Raw genomic sequence first — 21,952 nt, 5'->3', positions numbered from 1 at the left:
TCAGAGCCCACATCTACTAATGTTCTCACAAAGATAGTAAAGTTCATACTTTAAATTTCCTTTTTTTCCCAATGGCCCCATATCCCAAAAATGAAATTGGGCTTACACCGTTTTTCTTCATTGTATGAAGGCACAACAACGGAGAGCTGTTTGGTAGGCGAGTCCCATACGCTGGGCAAAGTTTCCTTCTGTCCTTTGGCATTTAAGAAGAACTTCTCCTCTTCATGTTGATGGAGATGTGGCATTTTTGTAGCAGTTATAAATGCAACAAAGGAAATCTAAAAGTAGGTATGTTAACAAGAAACTATATTATGTAAGATTACATCATTTATGTGATTTTTATTGTTGTTGTTAAATGTTCACTCTCAGTTTTTAGTCCATTAAGAATGGTCTGGAGGTGACACCAAATTCAAATCCCTTACTTATGAACTAATAATTGTCCTTCTTCCATTGGTAGGAACTAATGCCTTAGGAGCTGTGTCTTCCCACCTGTCATCCCTAGGCCTCTGTCATCCCAGATTTAATAGGGAATAGTCACCAGAGAAGTGCAATCCACTTTAAGATGCCCTGAATCTCCAACCCCTGGCTAATGATGACAACATTCATTTAGCATTGTTTTAAAGATCACACAACATAAAACATTGAATACAATACCCCCAAATTATAAGTCCTCTATAAATGTTAGCTTTTTAAAAAATTATTTTATTTTCATTTATTCATGAGACAAAGAGAAAGGCAGAGAGACATAAGCAGAGGGAGAAGCTGCCTCCCTGCGGGAAGCCCAATGTGGGACTCGATCCCAGGACCCCGAGATCACGACCTGAGCCCAAGACAGATGCTCAACTGCTGAACCACCCAGGTGCCCTAAATAGTAGCTCTTATAATCACAAGCTGGTAGGATCAAATACTTCCAGTTCATCCTCAAAATGCACCCATTTAATTCTATAAAACAGATAGATCAAATAAACAGAGTCAATTTAGGATTCTGTCAAAACTCTGCCCCCACCAAAAACCTGAGAAAACCTTGAAATCTCCATCTACCCCTAACGGAGAGAGAGGACTCCTTTCTGACCCCGACACAAATCACCGAAGAAGTCAGGACACGTTGCTTTTTCTCTATAAGTTATTTCTAAACTGTGAAGTGTGCAAACCCGGCAAGGCGGAAGAACGGCCTTCCCAGCAGTGCTGTCAGGGGGGCTAATCTGGGTGTCAAGGAAGCTGGAACCTCTCCACGTACTAACTGGATGGCAGGCTCGTTCCAAATTATAAGGGAGAAAGCTCACTTGGCAAACCATTACTAATGAACCAGCAAGTGCTTACAATGTTTGTTTCCAGAGTGATGGCAAAGAAAATCCGAGTCTCAATTCTACTGTGCCCTCCTTTAGAGGCAGCGAATTTAGGGTGTTTAATCCTGGGACATAGGGACTGCCAGACAACGGTAACAGCAGGCCTGCGTGCCTCGGCCTTACTGTGTCCCTCCTGGGTCTTCTTGATCCACTGATTCACCCCAATCTCTAGCAGATGGCTCTCGTCAAAGCTGTCACCACCTTCTAGTTGCTTCCCCGCATCAGGAGGGTCAGTCCAGGGAGCGCAAACCTCCTGGGGGGCTCGAGACCTTCCCGGGTGCAGCCGGAACTGCACAGGCTGCAGATGCAGGAGGAAGGGGTGGAGAGGTCGGGACTGACAGGGCAGAGGTCGGGGGCGGCGGGGCCGGTGGAGGCTGACGGGGGCGCACGTCCCCCGGGGAACCAACGTTACAAGGGCCTGGCCGCAGAGGGAGGTAACGCTCCAAAATAAAGACAAAGAAGGGAAGAAAGGGGCTGTGAAGTTCTAGGAGAGGAAATCCTGGTCAAGTTTCGGGGGAGAGCGTGGGGGGAAAGGGACGCGTCGAAGCGTGCGGGGCAGAGGACAGGCTGCGTGGCGGCCGAGTCTCTGAGAGGACGGAGCCCAGGCCCGCGTCGGTCCCCAGCCCTCTGCTCACCAGCGTCAGGGCGGCGGCCGCCAGCGCCACGCCGAGCACAGCCAGCTGCAGCAGGAGCGCAATCATCGTCCATACCCGGCTGCCGCGCGCCCTCCCCAGCGCCTACACACACGCGGAAGCGCCGCCGCGCAGCTCCGCCTCCCGCCGGCAGAGCGGCCGAGCCCGCCCGCCGCCCGCCGCCCGCCGCCCACAGCGCCCCTCGCGGCCAGGCGGCGCACACGCCGTCCCTGGCGGCCAGGCTCGCGCGCAGAGGCGGGCGCCGGGTTCCCCGCAGGGCTGACAGAACCCGCAGGCACACACAGGATTCCACCCAGTCGGAATTTCAGGTAGGCAGTGAGCGGCTGTTCGACAGCCGTCTTAAGACAGCACTCACGCACCGTGCAATCCACCCATTAAAAAGGTTTTATTGTATTCCATGAGTCTTTAAAAACTGAGACAGCATAAAATTTGCCATTTTAACCATTTTAAGGGTACAATACGGTGGTATTGGTTACATTCACAATTTCCTGCACCCATTATCTATTTCTAAAACATTCTTCGCTCCCAGCCGCCCCCGCCCCCCGCCCCGTAACAACTAATAACATGTACTATTTGGGGTATACTCATAGTGGGGAAAAATTAGCTTGTGTATCTGACATTAAAAATTAATTGGATGTTCTGTATTCCGTCTGGCAAACCCACCTAGGAGGGAGGTGACGGCTTTGAGAACAAACGCAGCCCACGGCACAAGCTGCTCCTCAGGAGCCCCTCCGGGACCCGCAGAGTGTACCGCGGGGCGATCACCAGCGCGCCCAGAGTTTACGTGATTGCTCAGCAACTGGAGCTCCAGGGAGCCCTTCCCTTGGGGTGAGGCACGCCCAGGGCCCAGCCTGAGACAGAGGCGGGAAAGGACGCAGGAGCTCTGGAATAATGCCCCACACTTAATACTCACTCAATTCCTGGCAATAAGGTCGGCTTTCCCTTAAACTCCTGAGCTAGCATACCGTTTTTCTAAAGAGACACACCCGTCTCTTTCCCAATAGCAGATTCGACAAAACGCGTCCGAGGCCAAGAAGCCTAGAGGCGCGCTGGGCTCCTCCGAGCGGAGGCGGAACGAGAACCCCCTCGCGGCCACCAGCCCTCGGCCTCTGCAGCAGCGGACGAAGGGCGCAGGCGCGTCTGTCGAAAGTTTGGAGGCGGGGTAGGCGCGCGGCCCGGGGGCGCGGCCTCGCCTGGCGCAGGCGCACGCGCGCGGGCGGGAAGATGGCGGCCGGGTTCAAGTGAGTGTGGGCGGCCGGCGGGCGCGTGTTTGTACTCTGGCGGTTGGAGGCTCCCTTTAACCCTTCGCTGGGATTTTTTTTTCACCTGGAGGCCACCCTGCCAGATTCCGGTTTGTTTCCGTCACGGCAGTAGGCGACGGGCAGAAGGACCTGGAGGTGGTCGTGGCGAAAGGAACGGGGGCTTTTTCTCCGCAGTCCGACGGAAGATGGAAGGGACCGTGTGCGGAGCTCGGGGCCGAGGCGAGCGCCGCTGGCGTGTGTGGCGGCCGTGCGGCCCCAGGAGCCCGCGTCGTAGCCTTCTCATAGGTGTTCTGGCAGAACCACGTGCCGCTCTGTTCTCCCTCTCCCTGACGTCCTTCTAAAAGGATTGTGCCTTGTTGGGAAGGTTTTACTTGAGCCTTTTTTTGGTGTCACTCTGGGGAAGCCCGTAAATTTTTGTCCTCACAAATTTTTCATTGGGTAAACTACATAAGATTCCACAGGAAGACCGTCGTATTGACGCAGTTATCTATTTGCAGAAACTCTCGAGTTATCGATACAGTGATATACATGTGCTCCTTTAAAAATTAGCATTCTTAAACAAGCTCTAGCTAGTGGGGAGTCTAGGAACTCCTGAATTCCAGAGTAACGCGTCTGCACGTGACCTTCGACAACTATAAAGTAAAAACGAAAACATTTAACCTCTGTGGTTGTTAAGTTGCAGGTACTAATATAAAGGCTTCTTTCCTTGGTCATAATTAAAGAATATGCTAAGTTTCAGTTACAGGACACTGAAAATAAAGATGTAATTTTTCCTCATGTTGAGATAATCCCTGCTTCAGAGCGAAAGTGACATCATTATTTTGTAATAATTGGATTAATTCTTCCAAAGATGTCCAAAGGCTCGGGCTCCAGCCTGTGTTTGTTTAAGGTAGCGTTAAGGACAGCAGTTGAGTCTGATTACGACTGCAAGAGCACCTTTTAATAGTTGTATGGGGCAGCATAAACATCAGAATTCATGAAAGGAAGTCACAAATTGGGGAAATTTATGCTGCATCCTCACACTCCTAAGATCTTTGCCAGTTTCTGGATTTATGTTAAGATGTACTAACTTACCTCAGATACGTTTTTAACATGTTTCAGGACTGTGGAACCTCTGGAGTATTACAGGAGATTTTTGGTGAGTAAAGGTTATGTGTATTGTACCTTTTGAGAACAGTATCATGTGCATCTTTTCAAATTATGTGAATTAACGAGGTTTAATGTGTTTTTCTCTGGTGTGTGTAAAGTATAAATGTAATCCATTTTCATGTAAATGTCTATTTAGAAAGAGAACTGCCGTCCTGATGGAAGAGAACTTGGTGAATTCAGAACCACAACTGTCAACATAGGTAAGGATATTTTGAGTTCTAAAATAGGTTATTGAAGTTGCTTCAGAATTTTTCTGTTTTTAAAGCTTTTATTTATTCATGAGACATAGAGAGGCAGGCAGTTGACATAGGCAGAGGGAGACGCCGGCTCCCTGCTTGGGAGCCCACCTCAGAACTCCATCCCAGAACCTCAGGATCACGCCCTGAGCCAAAGGCAGACGCTCAACTACTAAGCCAACCAGGCATCCCTCTTTTTTTTTTTTTTTTTTTAAATAGAAGTATTCTTTTTGGTGGTTTTTAAAACTCACTGTTGTGTCAATTGTGTCAATGTTCTTCTTTTAAATTTTGAAGTAACAGTAGTGTTTTATCCCTTCTTTCTTCAAAGCCTCCAAGATACGTTTTTTTTATGTCTTATTAAACTTTCTGTTCGAAACACAGAATTTTCCAGTTTAACTTGTATGACATTCCTGAGTTTTAGCCTGAGCCATTGAAACATATTTCAGCCAAATTCTACTATATCTAAAGGAATCCAGTAATGTTTTGTCAAGAGATTGTTATCTGTAGAACAGTTCTGTGACTGAATGAAAATGACTAACTCAAATTCAAGGACAGGTGAATAATTCCTAAAACACTAATTTTTAAATAGTTACATCATTTAAAAAAGAGAACTAAATTTTCATAGGCTACTGAGATATATAGCAAGATAAAATCATGTGTAGAAAATGAAAACTTTCCATGTATTGTTTATTTTGCTTTTATCTTTTCAGGTTCAATTAGTACTGCAGATGGTTCCGCTTTAGTGAAGCTGGGAAATACTACAGTAATTTGTGGAATTAAAGCGGTAGGTTTAATATATGTCTTACCAAGATTTGATTTGCCAAATTATTTTCATGTACTTATTATAATTTACACCTATAATTCTGTTGATTAGGCAGCCATGTGTCAGTTTTTTTAGTGTTTTTCATTTCCTAAGAGCTTTCACCTTTGAGTAGAGAACACCCAAAGTAGATTAAAAACCCAAATCTAAAGACTCTTGTCAACATGCATCAAACGTGCTGAAATGAAAGTTTTTAAAATCCTCACTACCTTTAAGTTTTTAAGAACTTGTTATTTGAGAAAGATTTTTTATATCCTCTTATCCAGTGATAACATTTAATCAGTCCAAATAATGTAGAAAATTGAGATTGCTCAAAAGAGTTTGAGGGAATAATAGCCACTGTTTACTGAGTACCTTTTATGGCCCAAGAACCTTAAATTGGGTGCTTTATTACAGAATTACCAGTTTAATCATGAGAACAATCATTTGAGGTAGAATTTTTCTGCCTTCTGTTTTAAATGAGGTTCAGTAACTTGTCCAGGAATATACCATAACTAGAACTTGGATATATAACTTTGACTCCAGCTTGTGCTTTTTTCACTATGTCACACTGTGAATTACTTAACCTAAGTTCAGATTCTTTCTCAGGGTGATAAAGCTGGGGTGATATTGACATCTGAGCACTTAATTGTTGCCAGCTTTTATGCTGGGGACATACCTCATTTGACCCTTATTGAGAGTCCCTAAAAGTAGGTCATATTAACTTCTCATTTTACAGATGAGAAAGTTGAGTGGTAAGAGTTTAGGTGATTTGACTAAAGTTCCTCAGCCAAAAAGTGTGGGTCTGACATTTGAACCAGGTCAGTGATTCCTAGACTTTTGCTCTTGACCACATTATCACTTCCTAAATCTTGCTAAGGATTAACATTAAATTTAAATTCAAGCTTGTTACTGAGAGGAAGAGAGAAAGAAAATGCATTTTTTTTTTTTTAAAGAGCCCCCACGTAATTTTGGTTAGTAGCACTAGAATGTAGGCAACTGAGCTATGCTGCCTTTTTACTTTGCAGACCAGACCTAGCCAATGTCCATATACAGTCTGATGGGACTCCCTACGCATATTAGATGCTCTTGATGTAATTAGCTAAGATGGTCTTTGCTGAAGGCTTCTATAACTAATTGCTAAGCTCTCTTCACAAATATCGAGTAGCTTCTTTCATAGAACATATTTGTTTCTATAGGAATTTGCAGCACCACCAACAGATGGCCCCGATAAAGGATATGTTGGTAAGTTAAATGGTTCTGTTATTTTAATACAAATACTTCAAACACATTTAATGATACTGTAGTTCAGTCCTAGTAGTTGAGTTGAAGAAAATGTAGAAGATTCAGAAATACCTAGGAGTGAAGCATAATACATTCTTGAAACATTTTGTTAGAATGTAAGACTAATAGCACAATAGAGAATTTTACAAATTTTTCAGCTTTGATCAGTTGTTTATACATTCAGAGGTCATCAAACAAGAAAATAGAATCTCTTAGGAAAGTGTTGTAATCCTAAACTTTTATATTTCCATAAATATTCCTCATTTATACCACTATGGAATATTATTCTTGCTGCAGACCATCTGTTCTTTATAGTAGGTACCAACATTTTAAAAATGCAGGCAGGTGGATTTAAGAGGCTATCTACTGATACAGATTGAGGTATTTTGGAAGAAATCTTAATTTTCTGAAGGATTTAGGATTGAGGCCTTCCTTAATAGATGCTTATTTTTTTTGGCATTTCTGTGGGGAAAAAAAAGGAAAATGTATATTTTATCTAAGCCTGTGAGTCTTACAAAGACCAAAAAAAGAAAAAATTGATTTTACAACCTTTGGAAATCCTGTCTATGGCTATAATCACCTTTGCAGTGGATTGAGAATATCTTTAAGACTTCCACAAACCAGAGGTAAAGTTTAGTTCATAGCTGCAGAGTGTTTCTTTCAGTTCCTAATGTGGATCTACCACCTCTGTGTTCATCGAGATTTCGATCTGGACCTCCTGGAGAAGAGGCCCAGGTGGCTAGCCAGTTCATTGCAGATGTCATTGAAAAGTAAGATCATCCTGATAACATTTGACTGTCATTTATTTTTAGATAGCTTTTGACCTTTAATTTATTGTGCTTTATTATTAAATCAAGTTCACAGATAATTCAGAAAGAGGACTTATGCATTTCTCCAGGAAAGGTAAGATGAATAAGGAAGCTATGAGGTTTTATTAACTCTGAATTGTTTTTTATGGAAAGACAACAGGGAAACAAAGAATAAGCCACAGTGGGCTTAAATATGAACGTCCTAAGAAAGATGGAATTTAGTTAAAAAATCCAGCTTACTCTGTAACTATCTAAAATGAACCATGTAGTTCATAGAAAAAGTTTTTTGACTTTAAAGCTGAGGAAAAAATAATAAATTAAAAAAAAATAAAGCTGAGCTAACTTTTTTCCCTCTTTTACAGTAATTCAGCCATTTGTTTATTCTGTATAGATTAGTATCTGATCAGCTGATGTGTTTAGGGTAAATCCACAGTATACATTTCTAGTCTGTTAGTTTCACATCTAAAATTTAGAACTAAGTTAACTAGGACTTAGAAGCTTTTCCGGTTTCATTATATACAGATTTATTAGCATTGTAAAGCTTAGCCATATCATATATTAAGGTTTTCGTGGGAAAGTACATTTTGGACTTCATTTAGGACTTCCAAAAGCATTTCTTTTACTGCAAACTTAGCAAGAATGGAAATTGTTTATACTTCTATAGCTATCGATGGAAATCTAGAAGTTATTTATCAGCTTGGAAATTAAAAAAAAAAAAGCCAAAGTTTTTAAAAACCAAACCTGCTTTGTTGGTTATATACTTTATAAATAAGGGTAGCTTTTAAGTTTTTGAGCTCTGAAGGTATCATGCTTGTCTAACCAAGGATTCTGCGGTTTGTAGGCTTAAACAGTTACCATGTTCTACCCATCAGAAGGCTTTAATTCGTATTTTGTATAAATTCTGTTCTAGCTTTCTTGGGTTCTGTACTGTGATATCATTTGCCTTGACTATGATGGGAACATCTTGGATGCCTGTACATTTGCTTTGTTAGCAGCTTTAAAAAATGGTAAGCAACCTTAAGATTGTTTGCTAAACTTTATCAATACACTTTTTAAAGTTTTAGTTAATAGTGATCGATCATTCATGAAATTCTAAATTAAAGAAAAAGAATGTTTATAGCCACTAAATTTACCTTAATTATCCTAAGATAATTAAAAAAAAATACTTCTAAACAATGTAAGCAGAGAAAAGTTTAAAGCATAGAAACCTGTATTTGTTTAGAGTGAGACTTATTTCATGTTTGCCTTTCTAGCACAGCTGCCCGAAGTTACTATAAATGAAGAAACTGGTTTAGCAGAAGTTAATTTAAAGAAGAAAAGTTACTTGAATATTAGAACTCATCCAGTTGCAACTTCCTTTGCTGTATTTGATGAGTAAGTTAATCAAATGTATTTAAAAAATTACGTAATTAAGGTAATGTAATGGATTGTTACTCTGCTTTCTTACTTTTCAGTAAATGCTTAAGGTAACCATACATCCTAGTTTGGATTGTTATTACTCTGCTCTCTTACTTTTCAGTACATGCTTAAGGTAACCATACATCCTAGTTTGCCCTGGACATCTAGGTTTATAACTGTTGTCCCTGCAGTTATTATTAGCTAACCCTTATACTTTCAAAACTGTCCTAACTTTATGATGAATTTTTGTATTTTCCCAGTTTTTCTTATTCCTGCCTAATGTTAATCTTCAATATTTCACAGATTTACCTTAAGCTATCTTCTGATTTGCCAAGGACTTTAATATAGTCATAAATCGAAGGGCAAAGAAGATTTGCCCTACTTGTAAGAACAAGTAGTAGAATGTTAAGTTGCTATTAACTTTTCTGGTTTCCCACCAGTTCTAGTCTGTCATCAACACTAAGTTAATCTGACATCTAATACTAGGCCACAGTTTTTATTCTTTGTAAATAAAATTTGTTTCATAGATTGGTAATTTATGTTTTTCTTGTATTTTAAATAGCACTCTGCTCATAGTTGATCCTACTGGAGAGGAGGAACATCTGGCAACTGGAACCTTAACAGTAGTAATGGATGAGGAAGGCAAGCTATGTTGTCTTCACAAACCAGGCATGTTCCTTTCATTTTAACCCTATACATGTAAAATTAAAAACTCATTGTGAGCTTCTTTGTATTAGGAAAGGCCAAATAGAATGTGAGGTTTTATTATTTACCTAATACAAGTTTACTGCAGTTTATCATCTCAAATTCCTTACTTTTCTATATTGTCTACCAGTGGTTCTTAAACTTACGGTATGCATTAGAATCACTTGAGGGCTTGTTAAAAAAAGAACTTGCAAATCTTGAGACAGTCTCACTGGCTTACATTATTGAATTTTTTGTTTTATAACTTGGTGTTGGTTTATTTATTTTACAAGTAAAAATAACATGAAAAGTGTTGTCAATAATCTTTCAGGTGGAAGTGGCCTGACTGGAGCTAAACTTCAGGATTGTATGAGCCGAGCAGTTACCAGACACAAAGAAGTAAAAAAACTGATGGATGAAGTAATTAAGAGTATGAAACCCAAATAAACAACCACCACATTTTCAAAACGGATTTGTAAAAACTGTATTTCTTACACTGTGCACAAACCTTTTATACTAAATAAATATCAAACTACATTCTTCAGAAAGATGTTTCTAGTATTTTTCTTAGGTCACTTCCATATGTAGTATGTACAGTGAGACCACTTTTTAAAAAGCAATGACTTAGGCAAACCAACCCTAATGGTTTGTTAGACCATTTCCCTGTTTTTAATTAAAAATCCTAGGGTTGTGCTTCTGTATAAAGTTTGTACATTTCACAATGTAAAATACTGACATTTAAAAAAAAAATGAAGTAGAAACTCAAGAATCCTTTGATTCAATGCTCTTATGGTTTTAAAAAAGAGGAAAAAAAAATAAGCAAGACTCAGAATTTTGGAGTGGTTGGCGTGCCTCTCTTCATTTTACTTTTTGACTGGCTGCCTGTATGCCGATGCCGATGTAGCTGAGCTGTTTGTGCTGCTGCTGCTGCCATAGCCATTTGATGCTGTAAGAATCGCAACTGCTGCAAAAGGGAGGGGGGGAAAAGTCAAGGTTACATTAATTGTAGGCAGGTATGGAAGGGTGCTTTTCCTGAGAGATGAAAACAACAAAACTGAAAGGGAGAAAGCACCAAGATAACAAAAAGGGACTATACCACACTGAGACAACGCACAGTCAAACAGCACCAGTGGCACAGAAGCCTGCTAAGGGCTTTAAAAATGGGTTCTTGGTGAACCTTCAAAAATAGTTGTTACTTTGCCCTGCCAATCTATATTGTAGTAACTCAGCAACTTCAGTTACTATTTGTTGTATGATAGTTTATAGCAATATAAAACCACCCTGCATATCAAAGATAGTCAACCATAAAATGCTGACTTCCTACAATGATGGAATAACATTTTTCTAAAACCAGTATGACATTTACTAATAGGAACACTAATATACTTGCCTTTATCTGCAGTACAATATCAAAAAGCTAACCATTGGCACTTAAAACTATCTGTTTCAAAAAATAACTGGAAACTGAAAAATGTATGTTAATGTGCCACCAGCACTTCATGTAAGATTTTAAATTAGGGAAGAGTATGGCTTAAATGTACAAAATATGTTCAGTGCTCCAAGATGACTGGCTAAAATGTCAGACTTTTAAGTAAAACTTGCTAAATTATTTACCTACTACTATATAGTCTTAAAGGACAGTAAAATAAAACTAGAGTAAGGTATGTTGAACTACTTTTGGAGCAGAGTATCTTTAAAAATGTAATCAGAGTGAAGTTGCTGGATTACTTGTATCTGTTGCTGCTGCTGTTGAAAGGCAGAGGAGAGCTGGAATCTCTGCTGAGGAAGGCTTTGCTCAGGTCTGTTCTCGCCAGAGCCAAGCTGAGACAACACTACAGAGAGGAGAAGGGGAAAGCAGGCCAGTCAAAAAGTTTGAAGGCTACCAGGGTTAGAAAAGGACAACACAGAAAATGAAATAATAGAAAAGTTATCAGTATGATTAATCTTAAGTATCAAATCACAGACATTTCAGGATAAATTTAGTATAGTCTCCTGTTAGTTGAGGGTACCACTGATGATTGAACCTCCTGAATATGAAAGGGAAGGGAGTGCCTGTGTACCAAAGCACTGTATCCCTCCTCCTTGCATTACAATGAAATTTGCTATTTTGCTGAGAAGGTTTTCTGGCAAAATGTAAACAAAAGCATGATGCTTTAAAATATAATCAATGAAGTAAGGAAAAGTGGGAGAAGTCCATTCTACATAATGACAAAACTGGTAGACAAGTGCTTTAAACAAAAGATACTGTGATGAGTTCCAAACTAGACTACTACTAGCCAACAATGGTAGTAAAATGAAACTGCAATATTCCATTTCTTTTCGAGCTGAAGGGGACCAGAGTAATCAGTTTAACCTTCTCAACATACAGATGAAAAAAATTTCAGGCAAAGGCCAGAGATGGTCTGAATGACACACTCAAAAGAATTACTATTAGCAGGTCTAGAGCTAGAAACATTCTCATTACTTTTTAGCCTAGAATTTCCACTAAAATATACAACAGCCATTTTAGGAGATTTTATAGCTCCAGTGGTAAAGGTTCATGATCACAAATTTATATTTGGAAATTCACCAGCTCTAAATACGGCATTATGCAAGACCCTGCTTATTCTAAATTCAGACACTGGGAGTTGTTTAGGACAGTAAGTCCAGTGATAATTCAAAATGTTGACATTGTCCACTCAATCTTCAAACTATCATGACTTACTTATACACGTGGTTAGTGACTTTAATTAAATATTAAGTTATAATTACTGTTTTTAAATGACAAGATACCTTCATTAAAGGTAATTCTTTGGCTCACCACTTACTGCTGGAAGTGGTGAGCATTTAGCATATATATATATATATATATATATATATATATATATATATATATATATATATATATATATATATTACAAATGATAAAAGTGGGTTATAAAAGTTAAGCTGACCAGTAAGTCTTGATTCATGCAAATGCAAGCTACCAGAATGAGATAAAAGATTATGGAATCAAGAAAAAGGCAGTCTCAACCCAGGAGAACTGAAGATTTAATAGCTTTGTAGCTTTGTAGTAAGCTGGATAATTGTATAAAATTCTGCCAACTGTAATGTGAGAAAACCCAACCACTATTTATATGAAAGTAAAAACCCTTTTAATCAACTGTCAAATTAACAACAACAACAAAAATCTTAGGGCCATCAAAATCAATAGTGCATGCATTAAATAGAACCATATTTTTTCCTGCTACTGCCTGCAAGAGAAGGAAAAGAAGTAACACTGAGATCTCTAAATGATCAGTTATTTTTAGTAACATATGAAGGTATAAAGATACCAACCAGCTGCCTGTGACTGCATAAAACTTCCTACTCCAGCAAGGTTAATAACAGCAGCGTGCTGAGCAGATAAGGCCTGTTCTTGACTGGTTGAACCTTGTTCAGAACCCTAAATAAAAAAATGATACATGACTTGTACAGAAAGAAAAACAATTTTGATTTGTTTTTTTTTTTTTTCCTGTATGAGGTAAAATACCAACATCAGATTAGGTCTTGTAAAAAGAATAAAGAAAATATTTAAAGCTATGTAGAATTAGCAAGAATAAGTATGTGGTATTTTGCGTTTATCTTTTAAGTAAGCTCTACACCCAACGTGAGGCTTGAAATCACAACCCCACGATAAAGAGTTGTACACTTGGGATCCCTGGGTGGCGCAGTGGTTTAGCGCCTGCCTTTGGCCCAGGGCGCGATCCTGGAGACCCGGGATCGAATCCCACGTCGGGCTCCCGGTGCATGGAGCCTGCTTCTCCCTCTGCCTGTGTCTCTGCCTCTCTCTAGCTCTCTCTCTGTGTAACTATCGTAAATAAATAAAAATTAAAAAAAAAAAAAGAAAAACCCTTTAAAAAAAAAAAAAAAAAAAAAGAGTTGTACACTCTATTACCTAAGCCAGCCCAGGCATCTCAGTATATTGTATTTTGAAACCAAGAAAATAAAACCTAATTTTTTAGAACTAATTCTGTATTGGTTTATTGTTTGATGATATATTAATAATCCTTAAGGCTTCTATAAAGCTTTATCAAAACCATTTTTTTAAAGCTTAAAACACTAGCAACATAGCACTAGAATTTCTAATGATTACAATTAGCAATAAAAAACAAATTAATAAGCATACAAAGAAAAAACCTGTTCTTATATGCAAATGGCATGACTCGAAAATATTGAGGAATCTACAAAAAAGCTCCTAAAACTAATAAACAAGTTCAGTAAGATTGCGGACTATAAGATCAACCACAAAAATCAATTCTATATGCTATCAGTGAACATGCAGAAACCTGAAAATTAAAACAGTACCTACCCCATTTATAATTCCAAAAAAGGAAAGAACACTTATGTGTAAACTACAAAACATATACAGGATTTTTGTGGTGAAAAATTGCTTTTTTTGGCTTAGGTAGAGACATTCTGCGTTCATGGACTGGAATATTCACATATTAAAGATGGTAAAGTCACTCTCAAACTGACCTACAGATTTAACTCATTTCCCTTAAAAACCCTGACAGGTTCTTTTTTTCTCTGTTTCTATAGACAATTCTAAAATTTAGTTGGAAAAGCAAAAGATCTAGAACAGCTAAACAGTTTTGAAAAATAAAATGGGAGGATATTGTCTGATATTAAGACTTATTCTATAGTTGACACTAATCAAGGCAGTGTGGTACCAACACAAGGATAAGTACATAGAAAAGTGGAAGAGAACAGAAAACAGAGAGAGCCATGCAAATACATCTTGCCAAAGGTTCAAGAGACTCAATTGATTAAAGATGGCTTTTTCAACAACTAGTGCTGCAGCAATTGGACAACAATCCCTTTTGCCCACCGCCAAAGAACTCTGACCTAAGTCTTACACCTTATACAAAAATTAACTAGAAATGGATCACAGATTTAAATGAAAAGGTGTACAATTATTAGAAGGAGAAAATGGTTACTATTAAAAAAAAGACCCAGAAAATAACAAGTGTCAAAACTTGTCAGGATATTGAGAAACAGAAACCCTGTACACTAGGGAGAATGTAAAATAGTATAGCTATATAGAAAACAGTACGTAAGTCCCTTAAAAAATTGAAAATCTCACTCCTGGGTATTATCCAAAAAAAAAAAAAAAAAAAAAAGAAAAGCAGGGATTTGGAAAAGAGCTGTTTGTATACCCATGTTCATAGCAGCATTATTTATCATAGCCAAAAGATGGAAGCAATCCAAATGTCCATCAACAGAGGAACAGATAAATGTGGAATACACATACAATGGAATATTATTCAGGCTTAAAAGGTAAGGAAATTCTGACATACACTACAACATGGATGAACTTGAAGACATTACACTAAGTGAAGTAAACCAGTCAGAGAAAGACAGATATTGCCTACAGTAGTCAAATGCAGAGAAATATAAAGCAGAATGATAGCTGTCAGGGCTAGCAGGAGAGGGAAATAGGTAGGGAATTACTTGGTACAGTTTAATGGGTATACAATTTCAGTTTTGCAAGATGAAAATGCTCTGGAGATTGGATGCCTAACAATATGAATATATGTAACATGATTTAAAATACACACTTAAAATGATGAAGATAACAAATTATATGTATACTTTACAAAATTAAAAAAAGTACAAATCAATTTTATATCTAGCCAAGTAATCCTTCATATGTTAAAGAATAAAAAAAATAGTTTTGAATGTGCCCTTCCTGAGAAACTACTGGCAGATGAGCTTTACCCAACCAACACTTACCTGGGGAATCTTTGTGAGCTAAGAGAAACTTGGGTTGGGACCTGAGAATAAGTATTTTTAGTTCCTGAATGATTCCAAAGTGTAACAAAGATTCAGAAAAAGTTGTAGTTCCCTTCTACTTTAATTTACTGCAGTTCTTTTTCAATTTTATTCTGTTCAACAACCTACAAATATTTTTGTCAATCTTCCCTCTCCCCTAAGCTTAATAATAGTAAGGACATCTCTATTCCAAAAGACACAGAACACTGCAAACAGAAGGATAATGACTGGACAAAAAATGCATAGGCTATAGGGGCAGAAAAAGAATTTGAAATAGGCACCCAATAACTGATCACTACTACTGTTAATAAAAGCAGAACAGGAACTACTACCTGTATGAACAAACTAAAACCATGTCAAATATACTTTAAACATATGAAAAAAAGTTACAATTCTATAATGTAAAGCAGGTAGGGAGCTGGAAAGCACATACCTGCTCCCCTGGTTGTTGAGGACTAGAAGTTGTGGGTTGCTGAGGCTGCTGTGGTGTAAATTGAGAGAGCTGCTGTTGCTGCTGCTGCAGAGTGTTAAAAATGAGTGAGCCACCTGGAAGCTATTAAAGAAGAGCTAATTAACCCATCTCACATTTTAGAAATTTCTTTATTCCATAAATACTTTTAGAATATTCACTATGTATCAGACATTCTTCTGTGGATTGAGGAAACAGGTAAACCAAACCAATATCCATGACCTTAAAAAAAAATTTACTTAAAAAAAGTTCTTAATTGCTATTATTTCGGGTTCTCAAATATGTAGGTAATCCCAAACATATATCTTTTTGCTTAATAGCTATCCAAATATACATATGGCTTTTATTTAAACCTTTCTTACACATCAATAAATACAAAATAGCATTTTTTTTAAAAAAATATTTATTCATGAGAGACACAGGCAGAGGCACAGACAGAGGGAAGAGCAGGCTCCCTGAAAGGAGCCTGATGCGAGACTCCATCCCAAGATCCTGGGATCACACACTGAGACGAAAGCAGATGCTCAACCACTGAGCAACCCAGACATCCCCAAAGAAACTAACGATAGTCAGATACAATTAAGAAAACTTATTTAATTTGTTCCAGCTTTACACAGCTTTACAAAGACCCGAAATGCATGGGTTTTTATATAACACAGTAAGGAATTCCAATGCTGTAACGGAAATACAGTAGCTATCCATATGTTTAATTTAAGGGTACTACTTGCTGCTCTGTCATTCTGTACCTAAATTACTTCAAAAAAAAAAAAAAAAAAACAAAACAACCCAAAACTTTTTAAAGCACCCAGAAAGCTCCATGTTAAAAATTAAAACTTTGGTTTCTAAATGCATCAGAAAATAAATGGCTTTTCCATTTATTCTATATGGGTTTAAGTTATAGTAATCTCCCTTCATGCATGGTTTTGCTTTCTCTGGTTTCAATTACTACAGTCAACTGCAGCTCAGAAGCAGATGATCCCCCTGACACGGTCAGGTCAAGAGTAGCTAATGCTATGTCACAATGTTTACGACATTCACCTCACATCATCTTATCATGTACACATTTTATCAACTCACATCAAGAGAAGGGTGAGTACAGTACAAAAGATATTTTGAGAGAGAGATCATATTAACATAACTTTTATTACAGTGTAGTTATCAGTGTTCTATTTTATTAATCATTGTTAATCTCTTACTGTGTCTAATTCACAAATTATACTTTATTGTAGGAAAATATTCTTCTCTTCTTTTTGTTGAACTTGCCTATGGTTTTGTCATAGCTCGCTTGGCCCAAATAGCAATTCTCTGAAATTCCCAAATAAATCTACTTTGCTGGTAAAATAACCGACAATTTTATTTTTAAGGTTAACAGTATGTACGCAGAGGAAAAAACAGTATGTTATACAGGGTTTTGGTACCATCCATGTTTTAGGCATCTACTGAGTATCTTGAAATGTATCCTCTGCAAATAATGGGGGACTATTGTATAAGCACTTTGAAAACTTTAAGAGAAAGTCCAAGCAAATAAATACCCAACTACAGAACTCTGCATAGCCATAAACAAACAAAAAAACAAACAAATAAGTAAAAAAGTGTTCTTAGGTCAGTATCTCTAAACCTCATTGTAAGGCAAATTTGGACTTAGCAGAGGTCAACTGTTCCTTCCTCAATCAGTTAGATAATAAGTGTAGCAAAATATAATTTATAAGGTAGCCTTATGATTAGTGCTATTAAGAATTCCACTCTTTTCCAACAGCAATCTGCAGAAAAGTTGGCTAAATAAACCAATGTGACCTGTGGTCTATCCATATTATAAGTGGACTGTTCTGTGATTACATTCTATTAAGTATAGATACTGTTTACATCTTATATAAGAAATGTTTAAGTTTTGGCTTAAAATATGTTTCCTAGTTTGTTACTCCTGAAACCAGGTTGATCAGTCTGGTACTACTGCTTTTTCCCAATAATCCAAAGCTCTGCCATTTTGTGTCCAGACATTCAAGTCTACCTTTTTCTTAAAGTTCTCTGTAGACAATACCACCCATTTTCCAAATAGGCAGCGTCATACTGGATTTCATCCTTAAATTAAAGGACCTAGCATAACACCCAGAATATTGTCAGTTCACAACATGTACTAAATTTCCCACTTCTAATCTCTTTTTGTATGTTGACACTGATAACACATAAGTAAAGATACATCATTAGACACAAACTATAAACTGACATTTATTGAATGACTAGGAGCGTGGCATTTTGTTAAGAAATCATATTCTCTTAGGAAAAGAACACCTACCTATTTTTAAAATATTTAAGCAAAGAGTATTACATACCATGTATACATTAAATGTCTATTGAAAGAGGAATTCTTTTCTAAGTATATTTATCAATGTTATTGTAGGCAAGTGTAGTCCTTTGTAGTTGTCAATTCTCCCCATTGGAGCAGCCAGTGCTTGGTTAGGCAGGGTGTTGGAGCTAATGAGTGCGGTTTATAGGATACAAATTCTTCTCCTTATTCACCTTCCATGTGATCACACAAAGGAAGTAATAATGAACCACATCCTTAGAAGATTTTGAACAGACTTCAAAATTTCAAATGCTTATATATATGATCAGATATACATCATTAAAAAAGATACCAAGCATAAAAACTTCAATCAAAAGCAGTATTTCTCATTACCTGGAGTAGATTTAAAGGCCTGAGACTTGAAGTATTTTTTAATCCAAAAGGAACACCTGTTAAATAAAACGCATGGTTATAACAGAGAATTAAAATTTTATTACACTTCAAAATATTTTATATTTTAGCATATATAAACACATTTTAAGTACTTTTTGCATAGATGTGTTTATTTTTTCTATACCTTTAAAATAAAAAAAAATTCATCAGCACCTATTTTAACACTATTATCTTACTCAAAGATGTGGTGCACCAGATGTGCATTTTATAGGCATACCTCAGAGGTATTGTGGGTTCCAGACCAAAGCAAATAAAGTGAATATTACAATAAAGCAAGTCAAATGAATTTTTTGATTTCCCAGTGAATATGTTTACATTATACTGTTGTCTATTATGTGTGCATTAGCATTATGTCTAAAAACAAAATGTATAAACCTTAATTAAAATATCTTGTTAAAAAATACATCAACTGGGGCAGCCCGGGTGGCTCAGTGGTTTAGCTCTGCCTTCAGCCCAGGGCCAGGTCCTGGAGACCCTGGATCGAGTCCCACGTCGGGCTCCCTGCATGGAGCCTGCTTCTCTCTCTGCCTCTGCCTCTCTCTCTCTCTCTTTCATGAATAAATAAAAAACCTTAAAAAAAAATCAACTGAATTTTCAACGAGTTATAATCACTATTGCAGAGAACTATAACAAATGTAATAATAATGAGAAGATTTGAAATACTACAAGAATTGCCAAAATGTGACCCAGAGATATGAAATGAGGAAAAGTTATTGGAAAAATGGCATCTATTGATGCCTTGCTTCATGCAGGGTTGCCACAAATCTTCAATTCATCGAAGAAAATGCAGTACCTTCAAAGTGCAATAAAGCAAGGAATGCCTGTATTCTATTATTTCAGAAATGATAACCTCTTTTATCACTATTTTGATTTTTGGCTAGAGAAAGAAATCAAGAAGTATGCAGACACCATGAATGTAATAAAACTACATTGTTGTGAAAACATATTTCAGGTAGTGACATCTATTTAAATTTCTCAAAGGTTAAGGAGCATACAATAAGAATCATATCTCCAAGAATCCATGTACTGTTTGCTATTTTTTCAAGTACAAAATTGTAATATTAATAATGTTTAAAAAAACACTGAATTTTGTGCTTCAGGGTCAAAACTGAAAGTCAGGAAACATTGCTATTATTTCTGAACATAATCCCCAAAATCTTTAGAGTGCATCATAATACAAGGATTGGCAAACTTTTTCAGTAGGCCCTGTGGGACACATATGGCCTCTCTGGCATATTCTTCCTCTTGCCTTTTTTTTTTTTTTTTTAAGACAAACCTTTAAAAAAAGATAACCATTCTTGCACTTTGCTGACCATGGCCTCAAAGTCCACATAAACAAAATATACCGATCTGAACACTAATTAAAATGTATCTGGTCCTCTAAGCATATAGTTCAATAAAAAAAGGATAAAAAGCAGAACTTTTACAGGTGATGATATCAAAGCCTTGTGAAAGAAAATAAAAAAAGCATAAACACACTAAAATATTACAGTACTGATTTATCCCCTTCAGGAAAAATTCTCATGGAAAGCTATAACTCCCTTTAAAAATGGATGACATCTATATAATGCTTGTAGCTTACCAAAGGCACTTCCAAATCACTTCATTAATGTCTCCTAAGTACCATCTGAAGTTAAGATATTTTTACTCCCATTTTTGAGCAGATGAAACTGAGGCTAGGGAGAAAAAATAAGTGACTTCTTTTGGGCCCCACACTGAACATCTGGAGCCATATGCAACTAACTAGCAGAGGTATATGCAAATATAAGCAAGCATCCTAAATTCAACACCTGATTCCATTTTCCAGGGCTTCTGTCACTAACTTTTATTAAAATTGAGATCATCAGATTTAGGAAATCACAGCAATATGTTACATGTTTAAATTATACTCTTTGTGTTTGACCTCTTGTAATTCAGAAATTTTTTGATAAATTTTTCTATGCTAAGTTTGTTTCCCTGCTAATTATTTTCTCAGGAAAACAATTATCCAAGATGTTATAAAACATTATTTTAAACAGCATTAAAAAGTTGTGTAAGTTATTAGAACTCTTCTCCAATATATGTAGTAATAAATAACTATTGCACTAAAACTATTACTAATTATGATGAGTACAGCAAATTTTTTTGAATGCTTATTACGTCTCAATTTAAAGTACATCATTTATGTTTACTCAATCTTCACAACTATGAGGCAAAGCATTATTATTATTCCCTATCTAACAGACAAGGAAAGTGAGGTGACTTTCCCATGATTGTACTGTTCAGTAAGTTGCACAACTGTGATTCAAACTCAAGCAGTCTGGCTCCAGAGCCTAGTCCTTTTACTGCCATTCTATGTTACCTTTCTTATACAACCTGTTTCCAAAATGTATTTCTTTAACCTGGAATAGGGCTACACTGACAATAAGGCTATCAAAATTAATTTATTATGTTTGGAAGGCAGATATAATTTGCAGAAACTTACCAAGTTTCTTCATAGAAGTTAATTACTAAATGCTTTTTTAATTCAAATATTGGAACTTCAAGGGTTTTATAAACAAAATACCTGTGACATAATGCTTCAAGAAATAAGGATGTTAAGCGCATATAATATGCTTAAAATGACATTTTTATACTAGCATATACTTTAATTTTTTAGAGATTATGATTTCCAATATTCTGACCTGCTTGAGAAGCTGCCTGCATTGCACTGGGCAATGCATTTGGTAGCAGACCTCCTGAGGGTAGAAGGCCACTCAGGTTTATTCCTGCAGGAGTTATGGCACCAGTGTTACAGCCCAGCATAGGATTTGAACCACTCATCAAAGCCTGAGCTCCACTGCAGAAGAATAAGATAAAGCATTAAACCTGCACTACAAAAGAAAAACTACAGTCACATAATAATTCCTTGGATTAAAAAACAAACTACTACACAAACACAATTAGGTATCTTGGTTTTAAACATCAGTTTTGGGGTTCTGTTTCATTTTTATGCTAGATAGTTACAGCAAGATTATCTAAAATTAAGTACTGTATATTTACCAGGGTTGAAAAGATAATTTGAAAGAATAAAAGCATTAATCAAGGGATTAAAAGATGGCAATGCTGAGGATAAACAGGAAAATCTATGCTGCTGTCAATGTGTAATATTAGGTTAGTGCATGTAATACATGTATTACCTAAAACTAAAACAGATTTGTTGAGATAGTTTCTATCCACATGTAAACTATTTTTCAGTTTCAGAAATATGCAATTTGTTAATTTCACAAAAATTTCTTTACATCACAGTGAGAGTATCTTAAAAAACAAACAAACAAACAAACAAAAAAAACAAAAAACAAAGCAAAGAAACAA

At 37.1% G+C, this 21,952-nt stretch overlaps 3 protein-coding genes across 26 annotated transcripts in view; 1 reads left to right on the top strand and 2 right to left on the bottom strand.

Moving 5' to 3' along the window:
• ALG5 (ALG5 dolichyl-phosphate beta-glucosyltransferase) overlaps nt 1–3,121 on the bottom strand; it is a 48,655-nt gene extending 45,534 nt beyond the window's left edge. The window contains exons 1-2 of one of the 4 annotated variants that reach the window (XM_077868017.1): nt 2,913–3,121; nt 107–278 (exon numbers count right to left, since the gene is read on the bottom strand). In XM_077868017.1, coding sequence (XP_077724143.1) covers nt 107–245 — 139 coding nt within the window. In that variant the 5' untranslated portion in view covers nt 246–278; nt 2,913–3,121. The other 3 variants (XM_077868016.1, XM_077868015.1, XM_077868018.1) reach the window with 3 other exon arrangements.
• Nucleotides 175–10,168, top strand: EXOSC8 (exosome component 8). Of its 2 annotated transcripts, none has more exons than XM_077868019.1 (11): nt 175–288; nt 4,363–4,399; nt 4,547–4,610; nt 5,357–5,430; nt 6,645–6,690; nt 7,394–7,499; nt 7,587–7,632; nt 8,449–8,545; nt 8,792–8,912; nt 9,499–9,605; nt 9,952–10,168. In XM_077868019.1, exons 1-11 carry the CDS (start codon nt 263–265, stop codon nt 10,065–10,067), a joined length of 840 nt encoding a protein of 279 aa, XP_077724145.1. In that variant the 5' UTR covers nt 175–262; the 3' UTR covers nt 10,068–10,168. The 2 variants fall into 2 exon arrangements, with proteins under 2 accessions (XP_077724145.1, XP_077724147.1); XM_077868021.1 differs by lacking the exon at nt 175–288 and adding an exon at nt 3,137–3,240.
• SUPT20H (SPT20 homolog, SAGA complex component) overlaps nt 10,080–21,952 on the bottom strand; it is a 39,976-nt gene continuing 28,103 nt past the window's right edge. For 13 of the 20 annotated variants that reach the window (XM_077867978.1, XM_077867979.1, XM_077867976.1 and 10 more), the window contains 6 exons: nt 21,283–21,437; nt 18,560–18,615; nt 15,847–15,966; nt 12,939–13,044; nt 11,349–11,452; nt 10,080–10,584 (listed from right to left, as the gene is read on the bottom strand). In XM_077867978.1, the coding sequence (XP_077724104.1) occupies nt 10,447–10,584; nt 11,349–11,452; nt 12,939–13,044; nt 15,847–15,966; nt 18,560–18,615; nt 21,283–21,437 (679 nt within the window). In that variant the 3' untranslated portion in view covers nt 10,080–10,446. Of the gene's footprint in view, nt 10,585–11,348; nt 11,453–12,938; nt 13,045–15,846; nt 15,967–16,456; nt 18,400–18,559; nt 18,616–20,201; nt 20,296–21,282; nt 21,438–21,952 lie in introns of those variants that run through there. The other 7 variants (XM_077867986.1, XM_077867987.1, XM_077867990.1 and 4 more) reach the window with 4 other exon arrangements.

Source organism: Canis aureus, chromosome 24 (genome assembly GCF_053574225.1).
Source record: "Canis aureus isolate CA01 chromosome 24, VMU_Caureus_v.1.0, whole genome shotgun sequence".
Taxonomy (NCBI): domain Eukaryota; kingdom Metazoa; phylum Chordata; class Mammalia; order Carnivora; family Canidae; genus Canis; species Canis aureus.
Note: the sequence above shows the minus strand (reverse complement) of the source record. Positions and strands in the feature narration are given on the sequence as shown.

Excerpts from the sequence above, each read along its gene's own strand:
- EXOSC8 (XM_077868019.1), top strand. The coding sequence starts at position 263 with ATGCAACAAAGGAAATCTAAAAGTAG. Across the intron at positions 8,546-8,791 it reads GTTAGCAGCTTTAAAAAATG|CACAGCTGCCCGAAGTTACT; the intron begins GTAAGCAACCTT and ends TTGCCTTTCTAG. Across the intron at positions 8,913-9,498 it reads TCCTTTGCTGTATTTGATGA|CACTCTGCTCATAGTTGATC; the intron begins GTAAGTTAATCA and ends TATTTTAAATAG.